Here is a 14,054-nt window from a genome sequence, read left to right as displayed (position 1 = left end):
GTGTGTGAGGTGAAGTACTTGATGCTCTTAGAAGGATGGAGCCAGTTGTGAGGGGCCTCTCTGCTGCCATGAGGAGACGTGGATAGCCCAAGAAGCAGCTGTGTCAGGGAGGGAGGGTCGTGAGCTGCCAACGCCATTCCCACACTTGTTCTCGTAGCCACAGACCTGCTTGTTTTGCTTTTTCTCTTTTTTTTTTTTTTTAACTCTGCTATAATCATATTTAGTTGGACTTCTGAATGTGGCAGAAAACCCTTCTTGAGGGAGAAGCTTCTGCAGATGGATTGCACTTGCAGGTTTAGGGACAGCAATCCCAGGGCACAAACCTTCTCATTTAGCATTATCCAGATGTCACGGTGGTTGTTGGTGTGGTCCAGCCAGCCAGTCACTGTATACGGAGGGTCACCTCACCTCAGCCCTCCTGCACGGGATCTCTTGTTCCCTGATGGTAGGAGTCCAGGACAGAGCCCTGGTCTCTGTTTACTTCCATTCTGCACTTCGACACATCATTTCTCAATTGCCTACAATGTATTTTCAAATAGTTCTCTTCTCAAGAATAGTAGGTGGTGCTAAAGTTTTCTGAGTTCTTTCATACCTGAGAATGGTCCTCTGTCACCATTGTCACAAAGGGAGGGTGCTCTGTCTGCTTAGTGACAGTAAAATGAGAGAGGGAGAGAAAGTGAGCTTTGCAGAAGCTTCCCACACATTTCTGCCCAGCATGCAAGTCAGTCCAGACGTGAGCCTCAGAGAAGAACTAAGAATGTAATGGGAGACACGAGGCCAGATGAAGGGCCACTTAGCAAGGGCAAATTAGCACTGAACGCTGTGCGTAGGTAAGATGGTATTCACTACACTGACTGGAGACAACAGAAGGACAGAGGACATTTTGACACTGAGCAAGAGCCTTAAGCCCTTAAGAGGAGTGCTGAGATTACAGGGAAGCGGCCAAGTAAGGAGGGCTGCTGTGGAACGAAGATGGTCACCATTATGATGCACAGCTCCGTTTGCTGCCATGACGACTGCAGCCCCGGCCGGTGGCGCTTGTCATTGGTACAGTCCAGCCTGCGTTCTGCCTGCAGGGTTTGAAGCCATCCTTTGCCTGGAGATTAGAACTGCTTTTATATTGAGGGGTCTGTTGTACGGGAAAAATGGTAGTGCCGATGCCAGAGCTGTATCCTGGCTTGGTGCATAAGATGAAAGCTTCGCCTTTTAGCCTGCTGTTTCACCTCCAGAACCTTTCTCAAATTCTTTTCCCCTCTGCCTTCACATCCACCACCTATATCAAGATGTCACCTCTGGGTGGTGACCTCCTGATGGAACTTCCTGCCCCTGGTCTCTCCCTTCCTCCCCTCTTCCACCACCATTCTGTCATTGTCACCAGGAGAAATGTTATCCTGGAAAACAGATGTGTTATCTCACTCTGGTCCTGGTTCAGGATGCCCAGGGCTTCCCCTTGCCCTCCGGATAACTCCAGAAGGCTGCATCTCGTACAATGCCTTATTGGCTTTTCCTTCATTCAGTCGGCAGATACTCATTGAATGCCTAGTACGTGTTGAGGGCTGTTCTAGACACAAGGATTATAGCAGCGAAGCAATGTGCAGACTTCTGCCCTCAGGAATGTTTTTCTTAGAAAAAACACACAATAAAGACCAATAGAATATATTCACTCTCAGCTGGTAGTATTGAGTGGGAAATAGTGACAATGGACGAGTCACTGGGAGGTGCTCTCTGTATAACTCTGGTGGACGCTAGACTTGGACCGGGTGGGTCCCTAGGGCGACTGAGCACACCTGCAGAGCTCCATGGAGCAGGAGGTCCTGCTCCTGCAATGGGGTCTCGTAAGCAAGTATGCTTTTCCTCCTTCTACTGCTGTTGTTTAATTCTGAGATTGTATTCTAGTACATTTCTCTTTTGTGTTTCCTCCCTCTGAGCCCTCCCACTTGCCCTGCCCCACTCCTGCAATTCATGGCCTCTTTTTTAATTGTTACCGCATGCATATGTGTATTTGCATATCCATACATATCTCTAAATATAGCCTGCTGAGTCCATACGGTGTTGCTTGTATTATGCTTTCAGGGCTGACCGTTTGGCACTAGACAACCAGCTGGTGTGCTCTTCCCTTGGGAGGGCCAACTCTCTCGTGCCCAACTTTACTCGGTTGCCTGTAGTTCTATGGGTAGGGTTCAGGCCCCATGCAGTCGGCATGTCCATTGGTGTCCTCCTTGTTCAGTTCATGTTTGGACTGTGACGTTGGTGAGACTTCACAAGGATAGCTTCTGATGTTACCAGGAGACACAGCTTCGTAGAAATCCCCATCCCCTGGCTCCTAAAATCTTTCTGTTCCCTCTTCCGCAGTGTCCCCTGAGCCTTAGGCATAGGAGGATTTTGTAGATGAGAGCGTTTATTCTTAATTGCGAGGTGAGTGGTGATGAGGAGAAGAGTGAAGGGAGGGTCTGACTTAATGGTGTCTCTGCTGTCTCCCTCTCTTTACAGTCTATCTTGGACACACCAAGAAATCTGTTTGTGACAGGGTCTCACCGTGTTAGCCTAGAAATGGCTGTTTCAGCCAAGCCGACCTCAAACTCTCTACCTGTCTGCCTCTATCCCCCGAGTGCTGGGATTAAAGGCACACATCAATATGCCAATATGTTCTTCAGTCTGGAATTCCTAGTAGCCCTGCCTTCCTTGAGAGGAACAGGCCAATGCTCTGTCTGCCCAGAGTAGACTCTGTATAAGCAAATAAAGGAGTGGGTGAATAAAAGGAGGGAGAAATTAAAAAGAAAAAAAAAAAAAACCTCGGTAGGTTTTTTTAAACATTTTTAAAGTTGGTCCCTAGCCTGCAGAGCCTTCGTAATTGTATTCAGTTATCTTCGTGCATGGCTGACATGGTATGAGTGTTCCTACGCACGGGCTAGCATCTGTCCCCAAAGTTCTTGGAAGTTGACCCTGTGTTCAAATACCACATTCCAGTAACCTGATAGGCAGTCCTGGCCATGCTGCGCCGTGGCCCCTGACTGAACACTTGCTGCCAGTGTCTGGCGGAGTAGGAATGTTCTCTTAAGCAAAATCATCTATCTATGCATTTGAAGCGACTTCAGCAAGTGTCAGCTGCTTGACTTTCTTGAGAATATCTAGTCACTTAGTAATGACTGGGAAAGGTAAGAGAGGCCAACTGTGAAGAGCAAAGCTCCTGCTCCACCCCTCCCTCTGTGTGAGCCTCCACCATACAGACAGGGATCTTGTGTTCAGGCTGCTGATAGGGACAGGTTCTCCCTCAAGTAGGAAAGTATGGGCTCTCCTGGTAGAGGCGGGATGAGAAACAGCCTGAAAGCACCAACCTTAGCAGAGCACACCCGGTCCTCTGCCGTGCCTGCCTGCTTGGTCCCCAGGGCCAAAGCCCTTCAGTTCAAGGTGTTCCTTCAGAGAGCATGGCATGCTGTCACCTCCCCTACAAGGTGTCTCTTGGCCAGTATGGCTGATAAGAGCACGAGAGAGGATGGGAATGTGTGTGAAGCCAGCGGGCCCTGGGAAGGGACATTTTGCTCCCAGTGTATCTTGAGCCCAGTGTGTTGCTGCTGTCCGGTCTTAGCTGTGTAGGCTGGGCCCCTACCTTCCAGGATGACACCTTCACCCTCTTTTTCACTTCTCTTCTGGAACAGAGATGTTCCTTATAACAGGCTCAGGCCTGTAATCCCAGCACTTGGAAGATGGGGACAGGAGGATTCACTTGAGATCAGCCTGGGCTACATAGCGAGACCTTGTCTCCAAAAATTAAGAAAAAGAAAAGGAGAAAAGAAAAGCCCAAAAAGTATAATATTGGATTATCAGCTTCAAATAACCTTTAGTGTGTTGTAGTTCCCCCAGCCGTCATTTCTGATTTTATTAATATAGTGGTTTTAATAAAAACAGCAGCCCCGGATGATTAGTAAGAGGGGCAACAGTAAACAAGACTAGCAATTACGGTATCTTCTCAGGGTCAGCCCTTTATTTCCATCTGTACTCTCTGGCCAGCGTCCCTCAAACCCTCCTGCTTGCTCCTATAAGATAAGGAAAACCCTTGATAATCTGATAACGCAAGCACATTCAGTGGCGCAGTGCAGGCTCTGGGGCTGAGCAAGCACCATTAACTCCACCGTTCTTCCTCTCGGCACCCGTGTGGCAGCTCTCCACAGCGAGCAGACAGATGGGTTTTTAAGAGAGCTTATGCAGAGAAGCAAGGGGCCTCAGACAGCAGGCCTCATCCATGCACGACATAGTATCCGCCCCTTTGAGTGAAAAGCTCAGTTTGCAAAAGAAATTTGATATCAGATGACCTGAGTGTCGTTCCCATTGTTATAACATTTATTTACACAGTACAAAAATCCAGATTCCCTAGTCATGGTTCAATCCATGTGCCATCGTGAATGGAAAACAAACCCCTAACTACAGATATGGCCGCTCTGAGGTCCCCATTGAGAAGCTGCACAGATGGAAAGTGGTGAAGCATTAATACTTCTTTCCTAAGACCTTGTCGCAAGCAACTGACTGCAAGGTGATGGTCAGGGTGTTTTCTCGACAAAAGGAGACACTGAGGCTGAAGCAAATCAGGTCCCCTGCTAGAAGTGCAGTCATCTCTTTCATCTATTTTGGTGGTGTACCGATGAAAGCGATTTTTATTCCTTCCCTCAAGAAGCGAAAAGAGAAGTGGGGAGGGTCTGCTGAGCTCACGCACAGCCCAGAGGAGATGCTTACAAGATAAGGAGCGGCAAGGACCAAAAGGAAGAAGTATGTACACGTGAGAATCTACATTGGCAGCTGCACAAAGTCAGGATTTGAAAGGAAGAGTTAAAAACTCCACTGCTTGCGTTTGAGAAGGAAGCCAGCAAAATGACCCAGGAAGAATAAAGCATGATGTCAGGAAGGGAGTATAACCCACTTGGCCAGAGGATCTCGGCTGCAGTGCTCAGGCCTGGAGATGCAGTAGCCATGACCACATTTGAAAACACAAAAGGAAGATTTGAAGGAAGACCTCGGAGCAGCAGGTTGTGGAGATCTTCTGTGAGCTCAGCCTAGCTAGATCCTGTGAGAGTGGCCCTCCAGAGTGATCTCCCCGCAAGGACAGAGCAGAGGCATGCCGCTCTCCTGAGCTGTGGGAGCACAGAACAGGGTTGAGACCAAACTGGGTAATGGGTTTGGTTTGGTTTTGTTTTTTTAATATTGCCATAGTACATTGAATTGAGATACTGTTCATGAAATGAAAACTACCTGAATCCCTGCTGAGTGGGAACATCTGGACTGTTGCAAAGGTTTGTTGAGGAGGAGCCAGGCCTGTAGGACAGCTTGTGTATTCAGGCCTCGGGCTGGTTGGAAGGGAGCTAGTCCCATTCCACTTGTCACCCTCAGCCAATTACAGTGTCTAACAGCCTACTTTTCTGGCAGAGCTGCTGTTGGTATGTTTCTGTTCACTTAGTTTCTGTTCTTATGCTCCCCAGACCTTTAGAGGGCTGGAGAGAGAGCCCACGAAGAGAAAGGAGGAATGGGATGGGGCCGGGTGCTGTTGGTAGGGAGGTAGCAAAACTAGGAGTGTACATCAAAGCCAAAAGTGTGGCCCTCCAGGTCCTGCCCAGTCATCATTCTGTGTCGACTGAGGTATGGCCCTGTCCCGTGGCTACAGCTACCCAGAAAGGAGGCCACCTAAGCAAATGTGACTTGTTGAATCAGGTTGTCATCTGCTATGTCCAAGTCTTGGGTGGAGCACTGGAAAAATAGGCTTGACCCAAATGGCCAGTTAAACTTTCCGCTGGCAGAGACTGAATTAAAAGTTTAAAGAAAGGAAATATTTCCATTTGAGGAGTTTGGTTTTTAATGAAATAAAACATTTACTGACATAGGATCCGCGGAATCATGGGAAAGTGGTTAATTGAATTCTGTGGTGCTGTTCTGGTGTTAGGTTAAAGCCCTGGGCTGTATTGAAGGATGGTTGTAGCTTCTCCCATGGAGGCCTGTCACACCTCTGAGCTTCAAGCCTCTAGGGATCTTTTCTCCAGTTCCAGGGGCCCCTGGCAGGTTCCAGGACAGGGGAGGTTCTTGCAGTCCCAAGTGTATAGTTCCAGGAACAACATGAAACTGAGAGTTTGAGCTGCTGAGTTGTGCAGCAAAGGATCGCTTGAGAGAATGTCAGTCCCCGTGTGTGACTACATTCTCATCCTGATCCTGTGAGCTTCCTGGGCAGCTGTCATTGGGTTCCAGCTTCTCAGCCAACCCCCACCCCACCCCTCGGGAACAGACACACATTGGAATCGGACTTTTTTTTAAAAGTCAGTGAAGCACAGCCATGTGTTATGTAACGCGGGAGGAGAGTCTGGGACAGAACCCAGGAGGAATGACGAGCCATCACGACACACATCGGGGAGGGTTTGTGGCTAAGTTCAGATCTGTTATGCTGCCAAGTGAACTACAAAAGCTTTCTGATTTCCTGAGCTTCTTGGGGTTTGGAACCGTGACGAAGGAAATGCTGTCCTCTGTCCTCTGTCCCTTACCCCCTGTCTAGAGTACCCAGGAAAGGGCTGCAAGTCCCTGTGCCTCTTCTTGCCTCCGGCTTTCCACCCTAGGTCCTGGCTCTGCAGGAGGATCTGAGCCCAGTAGCTGCAGGGCACACCCAACAGAAGGCACTCCCACACTGGGCTCTGACCTCTGACCTCTCCCAAGGCTGGTCGGACTTGAGTGAAGTTATTTGGTCATATTGAAGGTCTGCTCCAAACACGGCCAAAAGAATGCGTAGATTTTAATCACCTCCAGAAATGGTAAGGACAGAGAATAGGAAAACATCCCAAAAGAGTTTGGACAAACAAGTGACTGAAATAGCTGTCACCCTGGAAGACCCAGGATAGGCCCAGCCTCAAAGGTTAGATAAAACGAAGAGAATTACCTATCAGCCCAGAAGCCCGAGTGTTCCCTACTGGGGGAGACAGGAATCTGCTCCAGACTCAGCACCTCTGGCCGAGCGACGGGATCTCCACCAGATGGTCACCCCCCCCCCAGAGTTAAAGATGGCTGCGTGGCCTCTATGTGGGTTCCCTAGAGTGACAGTCAGAAATTAAGGGAAGATTCCAGATGACAGGCTCAGAAGGTCCTGGCACAGGGAGGGAAAAGGAAAGGAAGGAAAGAAGGCAGGCAGGCAAGGGAGAGAGTACCTGGAAGTAACTGAGAAGGGAAAGCGCGCTATTCCCTGTGCTGTCAAGAATGCCGGCACCCTGCAGGCTGCACTCTGCCTCTGCCGTCCAGCCTGAGTGCCAGCATTAGGCAGCTCCCGCAGAGAGCCGGGAAGGTCTCAGATGATAGATGGCCTGATGGAGGTCATTCAGAAGCAGAAGGCCCTGGAGACGCCGGGCCTCCCTGTCAAAGTTCCCAGCCCTCAGAGCACTATGGGGGTCACCAGGACAGAAGCCAAGCCCTGACCTCAGGCACCGTGCCCAGGACAACTATGAACCTCACAGATGGAGCTTGTAGAAGCTGCCCATAGAGGGCCTTTGCTTTCCATCCATGGTGTGTGCGTGTGTGCACGCGCACTTCATTCAGTTGTGTGTTTGTGAGGATCTATATGCGTGCAAGTGCAGAGGCGTCAGCTCCTGTGTGCACGCTGGGAACTGGACTTGGATTCTCTGCAAGAGCAGGACACCTTATTAACCACTAAGCCTTATTCCCCTATTCCTGTCTTTATCTGTTCTACTGAGATAGTCTACACAGAACAAATGTTAATTTTAAAGTGCACTCATGAGTTTTGATTAAGAGAACCTACACACTCGCTGTACTATAGCTCATGGGCCATGCCTGGATCCCAACCTGGTTTTGTTTTAAACCCATTCAGTGGCTTAAAAAAAAAAAAGAAAGAAAGAAAGAAACTTGCATGTAGCCCACACAGACAACAGACAAAAATATTTGCTGTTGGCCTTTCACAGGAAAAGCGTGGGCATTCGACACATTGCTTTCCGCACCTCTCGGCTCCCCCTGACCTTTCACCAGTGCCCCTCCCCCTCGGCAACCACTGATCTGCTTTCTGTCATGCAGTCTTCACCTTTCTAGAGTCTTACAGAAGTGAAATCATACCGTGTGTTGCCTTTTCTGCCTGCCTTCTTTCACCTGCAGCGCTTTGAGCTTCACCGCCTGGGCTCTTGCATCCGAGAGCTCTTCTCTCCTTTGTTCCATTCTTTCTGCGAGGTGTGATACCCGATGAGAAGCACTGCTTCCCCTCCCGAGAGGACGGACTCACCTTTGCGGTGAGGGCCTGAGGCCAGGAGTGCCCACTCTGACCGCCCATTGTCTTTGCAGGCATGAACAACCGGGAGGTGCTGGAGCAGGTGGAGAGAGGCTACCGGATGCCCTGCCCACAGGACTGCCCCATCTCCCTGCACGAGCTCATGATTCATTGCTGGAAGAAGGACCCAGAAGAGCGCCCCACCTTCGAGTACTTGCAGGGCTTCCTGGAGGACTACTTTACTGCCACAGAGCCCCAGTACCAGCCCGGCGAGAACCTGTGAGAGCCTGCGCTTCAGAGACCTCTCCAGAGGCCTCCCCACCCCTCCCCATTAGCTTCCGTAGCCAGCTGCCCCCAGCAGCCAGAACCGTCCGGGATCAGATTGCATGTGACCGAAGCTGACGAACTTCCACGGCCCTCATTAATGACACTTGTCCCCCCTGTCCGAACCTCCTCTGTGAACCATCCGAGACTGAACCGTGTTATTTCTCAGACTTGGGAATGCATTGTATCGATGTTATGTCAAAGGCCAAACCTCTGTTGAGTGTAAATAGCTGTTCCCGTGCCAACAATCCCACTGCTTTCCTTTTTTAAAAAAGAAAAAAAATGGCAAATCCTATGTGATTTTAACTCTGTCTTCACCTGATTCAACTAAAAAAAAAAAGTATTATTTTCCAAAAGTGGCCTCTTTGTCTAAAACAATAAAATTTTTTTTCATGTTTTAACAAAAAAAAAAAAAACAAAAACAAAAAAACAAAACATCAGGACAGGTGTTCGGGTTTTTTTTTCTTTTTTATACATATGAATATATATATATATATCTATAAAAACATACGTCCCTGTACATACACCGTGTGGGTGCTACCATGGAGACTGGCCAGCCTAGGCCACGTAGCTACAGGACCAGCGTGAGGATTGCTACAGAAACCTGCCATCAAAGCACTGGGGTCATTCTGAAAGCCTGTGGCCCCATTTTTTTTTTTTTTAACTTCTACAAAGCATGATTTTTTTCCTCCCCTTTTGTTTGGATTGTGCTTTTTCAGTTCCTGATCATACCTGTAGATGGTTGTTCACGTGACTTTTTTTCTCCAGGTACCTGAGCTGAGTTCACAGGCTTTAGTACCCAATTTTTGCTCCAACGTACTGTGATTCGTTCCTGAAGTGGCGTTTCAGGAGTGAGCGCGTTTAAGCAGGCAGCCAACCAGTCCCAATCACTCGAGCTGCGAGACGGAGGCCGCACTAACTAACTCCCTGTATAAATATGAATGCTGAAGTGTTTCAAATGTTCTTTTATTTAATAAACCTTGTAACCACATTTAAATGGTCTGAACCCATAGCATTGTAGTCATGACAACCTACTAAACTTTCTCATGCAACTAAAAATTATGGGGAAGGCAAGGGGGGGGGGGTTGTGTCTGTCCCCATTGTAAAGTAAGTGTTCTAATGTCCTGTACTGCTAATGAACGACTCTCCGTATCAGGGGTCCTCCATCGATAACTATGCACTATACATTTCATGGGGGTGCACAAAAAAAAAAAGTATTACATTTTTAGTTGCTGTTTGTACCAACCTTGAATTACATATGTTTAACAACAAGTCAATTCCTATTTCTATTGAGTTTTTTTTAATACTGAATAGCAACTCTGAAGTCTTAATTCCTTTTTTTGTTAATGATTTATTTGTGGGTTTACATTTTTAAATTGTTTAACTTTCTTAATTTAGTAATTAAAAAGAGAGCATTTTACATTTGAAAAAAAAAATTTTTTTTTTGTTCATTTGTGTACATCACAGAAGGCACCCTAGGCATTCTGTGACATCTCTGTCCCCCCACCAGATGGTGAGGAGTCACCTGGTGAGTTGGGCCATCGTGCAGCGATTTCCAAATGACAGAAACACTCAGAACATCTGGAGACCCTCCCCCCATGAAAAGGCAGAGCAACCGTCTGGCAGGCTCGGGGTGTTAAAGCGAAACTGGGCAGGCCTGACCACCGTGGTTTCTCCGGCACCATCCGTAACTGGAATCGACTGTGTCTCGTTCTGTAGAGGAGACCATAGTCTTTCTCCCTCTGCTGCTACAGTGAAGTTGGGGAGCAGCAGACAGAGCTGTGGTGGAAGGGGCAGTGGGCAGCCATCCAGGCCTGGGTCTGCCACGGTACCCTGCAGGCCAGCGTGTCTGTGGAGAGGAGGTGCAGACAAGGATGAGCCCCCAGCTCCTCACACCCTAACCTGTTAAGGTTCTGAGGGCCACTGGTGCCCTATGGAGCCACCTAAGGGTAAATGTTATTGTTGCAGAGAGAACATTGATTTTTAGAAAAGATTTTTTAGCATTTAGGGGAAAACAAAAACATTTTTAAATCAAAACTTCTTATTTTGGTTATGAATACCATTGATAGAATTTCAAAGACTTATTAGGTACAATTTTTATGACATCAGACTAGTCATTAACAGATTCTAGATTTTTTTTTTTTTTAAGAGGGTTTCTCTGTGTTGCCTTGGCTGTCCTGGGCTTGCTTAGTAGACCAGGCTGGCCTCGAACTCCTAGAGATTCACCTGCCTCTGCTTTCCTGAGTGCTGGGATTATAGGAGTGCACCACTGTGGCTGTCTCTAAATTTCTTTAAATAAAGAGAATTTTTGTTTTCTATCCTCACTTCCCATTAGGTAATTATCAAATAAGAGAAATTTTGCTTTTTCACTGAAAAATCTGAAAAAAAGAAACGTTTTAAGCAGAAGTTCTTTGAGGAAAAAATAACATTTGCTTTTAATTTCATGTAACTTTTAATTTCATCAAGTGAGTTTACTGTAGAGTTTTGTATATAAAGGAAAACTAAGGACATAGGTCGGCCAGAGGGCACACTTCCAAGATCAGAGCCCTGGAACTTCCCAGAGTGTGTGTGTGCAGCGTTAAAGACTCGAAGAAGAAATGCATTCAGAAGGAAATCAGAATTGTCCAGGTTTTTCTAAGAGTCCAACTGCTTTGGAGAGCTAGCTAGCCCTAACTTGAGGTCCCCTCCAGGGAGTCTCACTCCCCACCCATAAGCCTCTGCTTCACAAGTGATGGCCCTTGGGATCAGGGACTGAAGTTGCTTACCAGAAAGCTCTCTTACTACAAAGAAAAATACCATTTACTGTTAGGCAGGTGAAAATGTTTGTTTGTTTGTTTGTTTGGGTTTCTTTGTCATCGCTGTTTCTCTTTAGTAACTCAGAAGGGGGATAGAAGTACTTACTCTCTAGCAGAGCCTCCAACTGGCTGTGGCTCAGCTCACGCTGGTTGCCTTCCCAATAAACTATTTCTGCTCTTAAAAAATCAAATAGGAAGCTGACTGGAGAAGTCGGTTTCCATAGCTCAGGAGTAAATGTCGGTGGAAAGGTTCACTCCACTCTCGCCGTACCACACACTCTGGCTGCAGGACTGAGGGAATTGTGAGGACCATGGTAGCGGTAGCGGCCAGCTCCCATGTGTCAGAGCATCAGCTCAGTGGACTTCCAAGGCCCTGCCATGGTGACAACAGGCATTTCCATGGGAAAAGTCAGGGGCAACCATGATCCCTCTAACCCTGCCACATGTGTCAAGATTTCCAGGCGCCTGGGGGAGTTTTACTCACCTGGAGACCGCAGGAACCCTTCTGTCGCTGAATCTCAGCAGCAGAGGGTTTTGTTTTTTTTTTTTTGTTTTGTTTTTTGTTTTTTGTTTTTTTTTTTTTAAGATCACCAGAACCACGAAATTTTTATCTACAGTTTCCTGTGGGGCTGGAACCGCATCTGTCATATTAATTGGAATGGCTCTTTCATGGGAAGGTAAGATTCTCAGCAGCGTGCCGAGGAGGAAAAGCACTTGCATAGCTTCCCTGCAGAAGGATGACGCCTCTTTTGTTGGCTGTGACTCGGAACAAGAAATAGCACGGGTCAGGCGTTTCCTAACAAGCTATATTTGAGTAAAATGGTATCTGGTCAATTTGTTCCGAGAGATATTTTAATAGATTCGGGTGGCTTTTGTTGGCTTTCTTCCCACTGTATGTTACGCTGTGGGATTCAGCTAGGCTAATGTCAGAAATACACTTCTGGAGGGAAGATGAAGAGGGAGGGAAGGAAGGAGATTGCCTTTGATCCTAGAGGGGGAAAAAGCAGCTCAGCATCATTATCTGTGTTTAATTTTTTTTTTAATGCTCAAATGTAGATTCTAACTCCTCAGAACGTAATGAAAAATAATGCCTTTAGTATCTCTTAAATATCAAATGAACCTTCATAACTGGTGTTTATGTCAATATTCTGAGAAGTTTTATGAGCAAAATCCAAACCATTCCTCATTTTTACACACTATGCAAAATACGCAGGGTCCCATGGGGAGGACTTGGAGACCAGGATATCCTTATTTTAAATTAAAAGTGGGAGCCTATAGGTAGGACGCTTGCCTTCCACGCCTGAGATCCTCAGTTCATTCTGACGCGTGTGCGCAAGCTCGTGCACGCACACACACACATGCACACGCACGCAATTCTAAAGGTTGAAATATAAATAAGTGGTTTTGATTTTGTAGGACCTGTCCCATGAGAACGAAATGCTTGACAAACGGCTGCTGGCCCGAACAGCCAGAACAATGCGTTCCTCTCTGGAGCCCTCAGAACTTGTGTCACTGTCACTGCATGTGTCACACCCCCAGTGTTCGGTGGCACGACTCTTCTTTCACTGGGTTTTCCGTGGCAGGCTCAGCACTCATTCCTGACATGGCCTGGCACTTTGAACGGACTCTCCTTCACCTGGAACAATGATGAGCCGCTGGCTGAGGCACAGGTGGATGGTTAGAAGGATGGTTGCCCCACACCCAGTGGGGGTGATGGTTTGCCTTCAAATGACACTCTCTTATCTAAGAGCCTGCTGAGCGTGAGGGAGGTCTGAAACGCTGCCTCAGCACCACAGTGCAGTCATCAGTCTTCAAGATAACTGCAAAGGCTCAATCTACAGCCTGAACCAGACACAGCCAGTAATGTCGCACAGTTCCCTAGGTCCCGCTCAGCATCCACAGGGACAAAGTCAGACTTCTTGGAACAGGCAAGCTGGCCGCACGGAGTGAGGTACAGTCGAAAATGCACTCAAGGGGGGTGCCCCTGGAATTTGATAACTTTATGGAAACTTGATATTCCGCTGCCTAAGATAACCTCTGTTTTTTCATATATAAAATGCTGCTTCAAACCACCCAGATGGGCAGTGTCCCCAGCCTGTGGCTTGCAGTGCCCCTGTTGCGGCTCTCATGACCAAGGTCCTTCTGGCCTATGTGAGAAGCGCTGGATGAAGTGGTGGAGACTGAACATGAGAAAGGTATCCTTGCTCCCCTCCCCCAACACACACACACACACACACACACACACACACACACACACACACACACGTGCACGCACGCTCCTGAGGCATTTCTGATTTCCTTCCCACTCAGCCAAGAACACCCTCATGGCTGAATGGGAGAAAAGGCAAGAGAAAAAGAGATAGCTTAATGAAAGGAAAAGGCAAGAAAGGACTAGAGCCTCCTGAAATAGAGGTGGGTTCAGCCTTCTTGGCCAGGATGTTGCACGTAAGAGCAGGAGGGATGGAGACAATGGGGAAGAAGCCTGCGCTGCGAGGGGAGGGACCCTGGGTCAGCGCTCTTTTGATGGAGGCAGAGATGATGGTGGTTACCCGTGAGAACTAGTTATTATCCCTTGCTTTAAACTTTGGATGAATGTTCATTGTGAGCTATACCATGTGTCCCAGAAACTCAGAGACACACAGTTCGTATTCACAGCCCAGGGAAGACAGAGACCCAGAGGGCTGGTTGCAACTAGCTCTCTATAG

At 47.7% G+C, this 14,054-nt stretch overlaps 1 protein-coding gene across 3 annotated transcripts in view; it reads left to right on the top strand.

Annotated features, from left to right (window-relative positions):
* Fyn (FYN proto-oncogene, Src family tyrosine kinase) overlaps nt 1-9,831 on the top strand; it is a 195,293-nt gene extending 185,462 nt beyond the window's left edge. For all 3 annotated transcript variants that reach the window (XM_055615957.1, XM_055615954.1, XM_055615956.1), the window contains one exon: nt 8,305-9,831. In XM_055615957.1, the coding sequence (XP_055471932.1) occupies nt 8,305-8,513 (209 nt within the window). In that variant the 3' untranslated portion in view covers nt 8,514-9,831. The remainder of the gene's footprint in view (nt 1-8,304) is intronic.
* Nucleotides 9,832-14,054: the final 4,223 nt, after the last annotated feature.

Source organism: Psammomys obesus, unplaced genomic scaffold (genome assembly GCF_907164565.1).
Source record: "Psammomys obesus unplaced genomic scaffold, mPsaObe1.curated_primary_1811, whole genome shotgun sequence".
Lineage (NCBI taxonomy): Eukaryota > Metazoa > Chordata > Mammalia > Rodentia > Muridae > Psammomys > Psammomys obesus.
The sequence above is the reverse complement of the archived record's forward strand: the minus strand, read 5'-3'. Positions and strand labels throughout refer to the sequence as shown.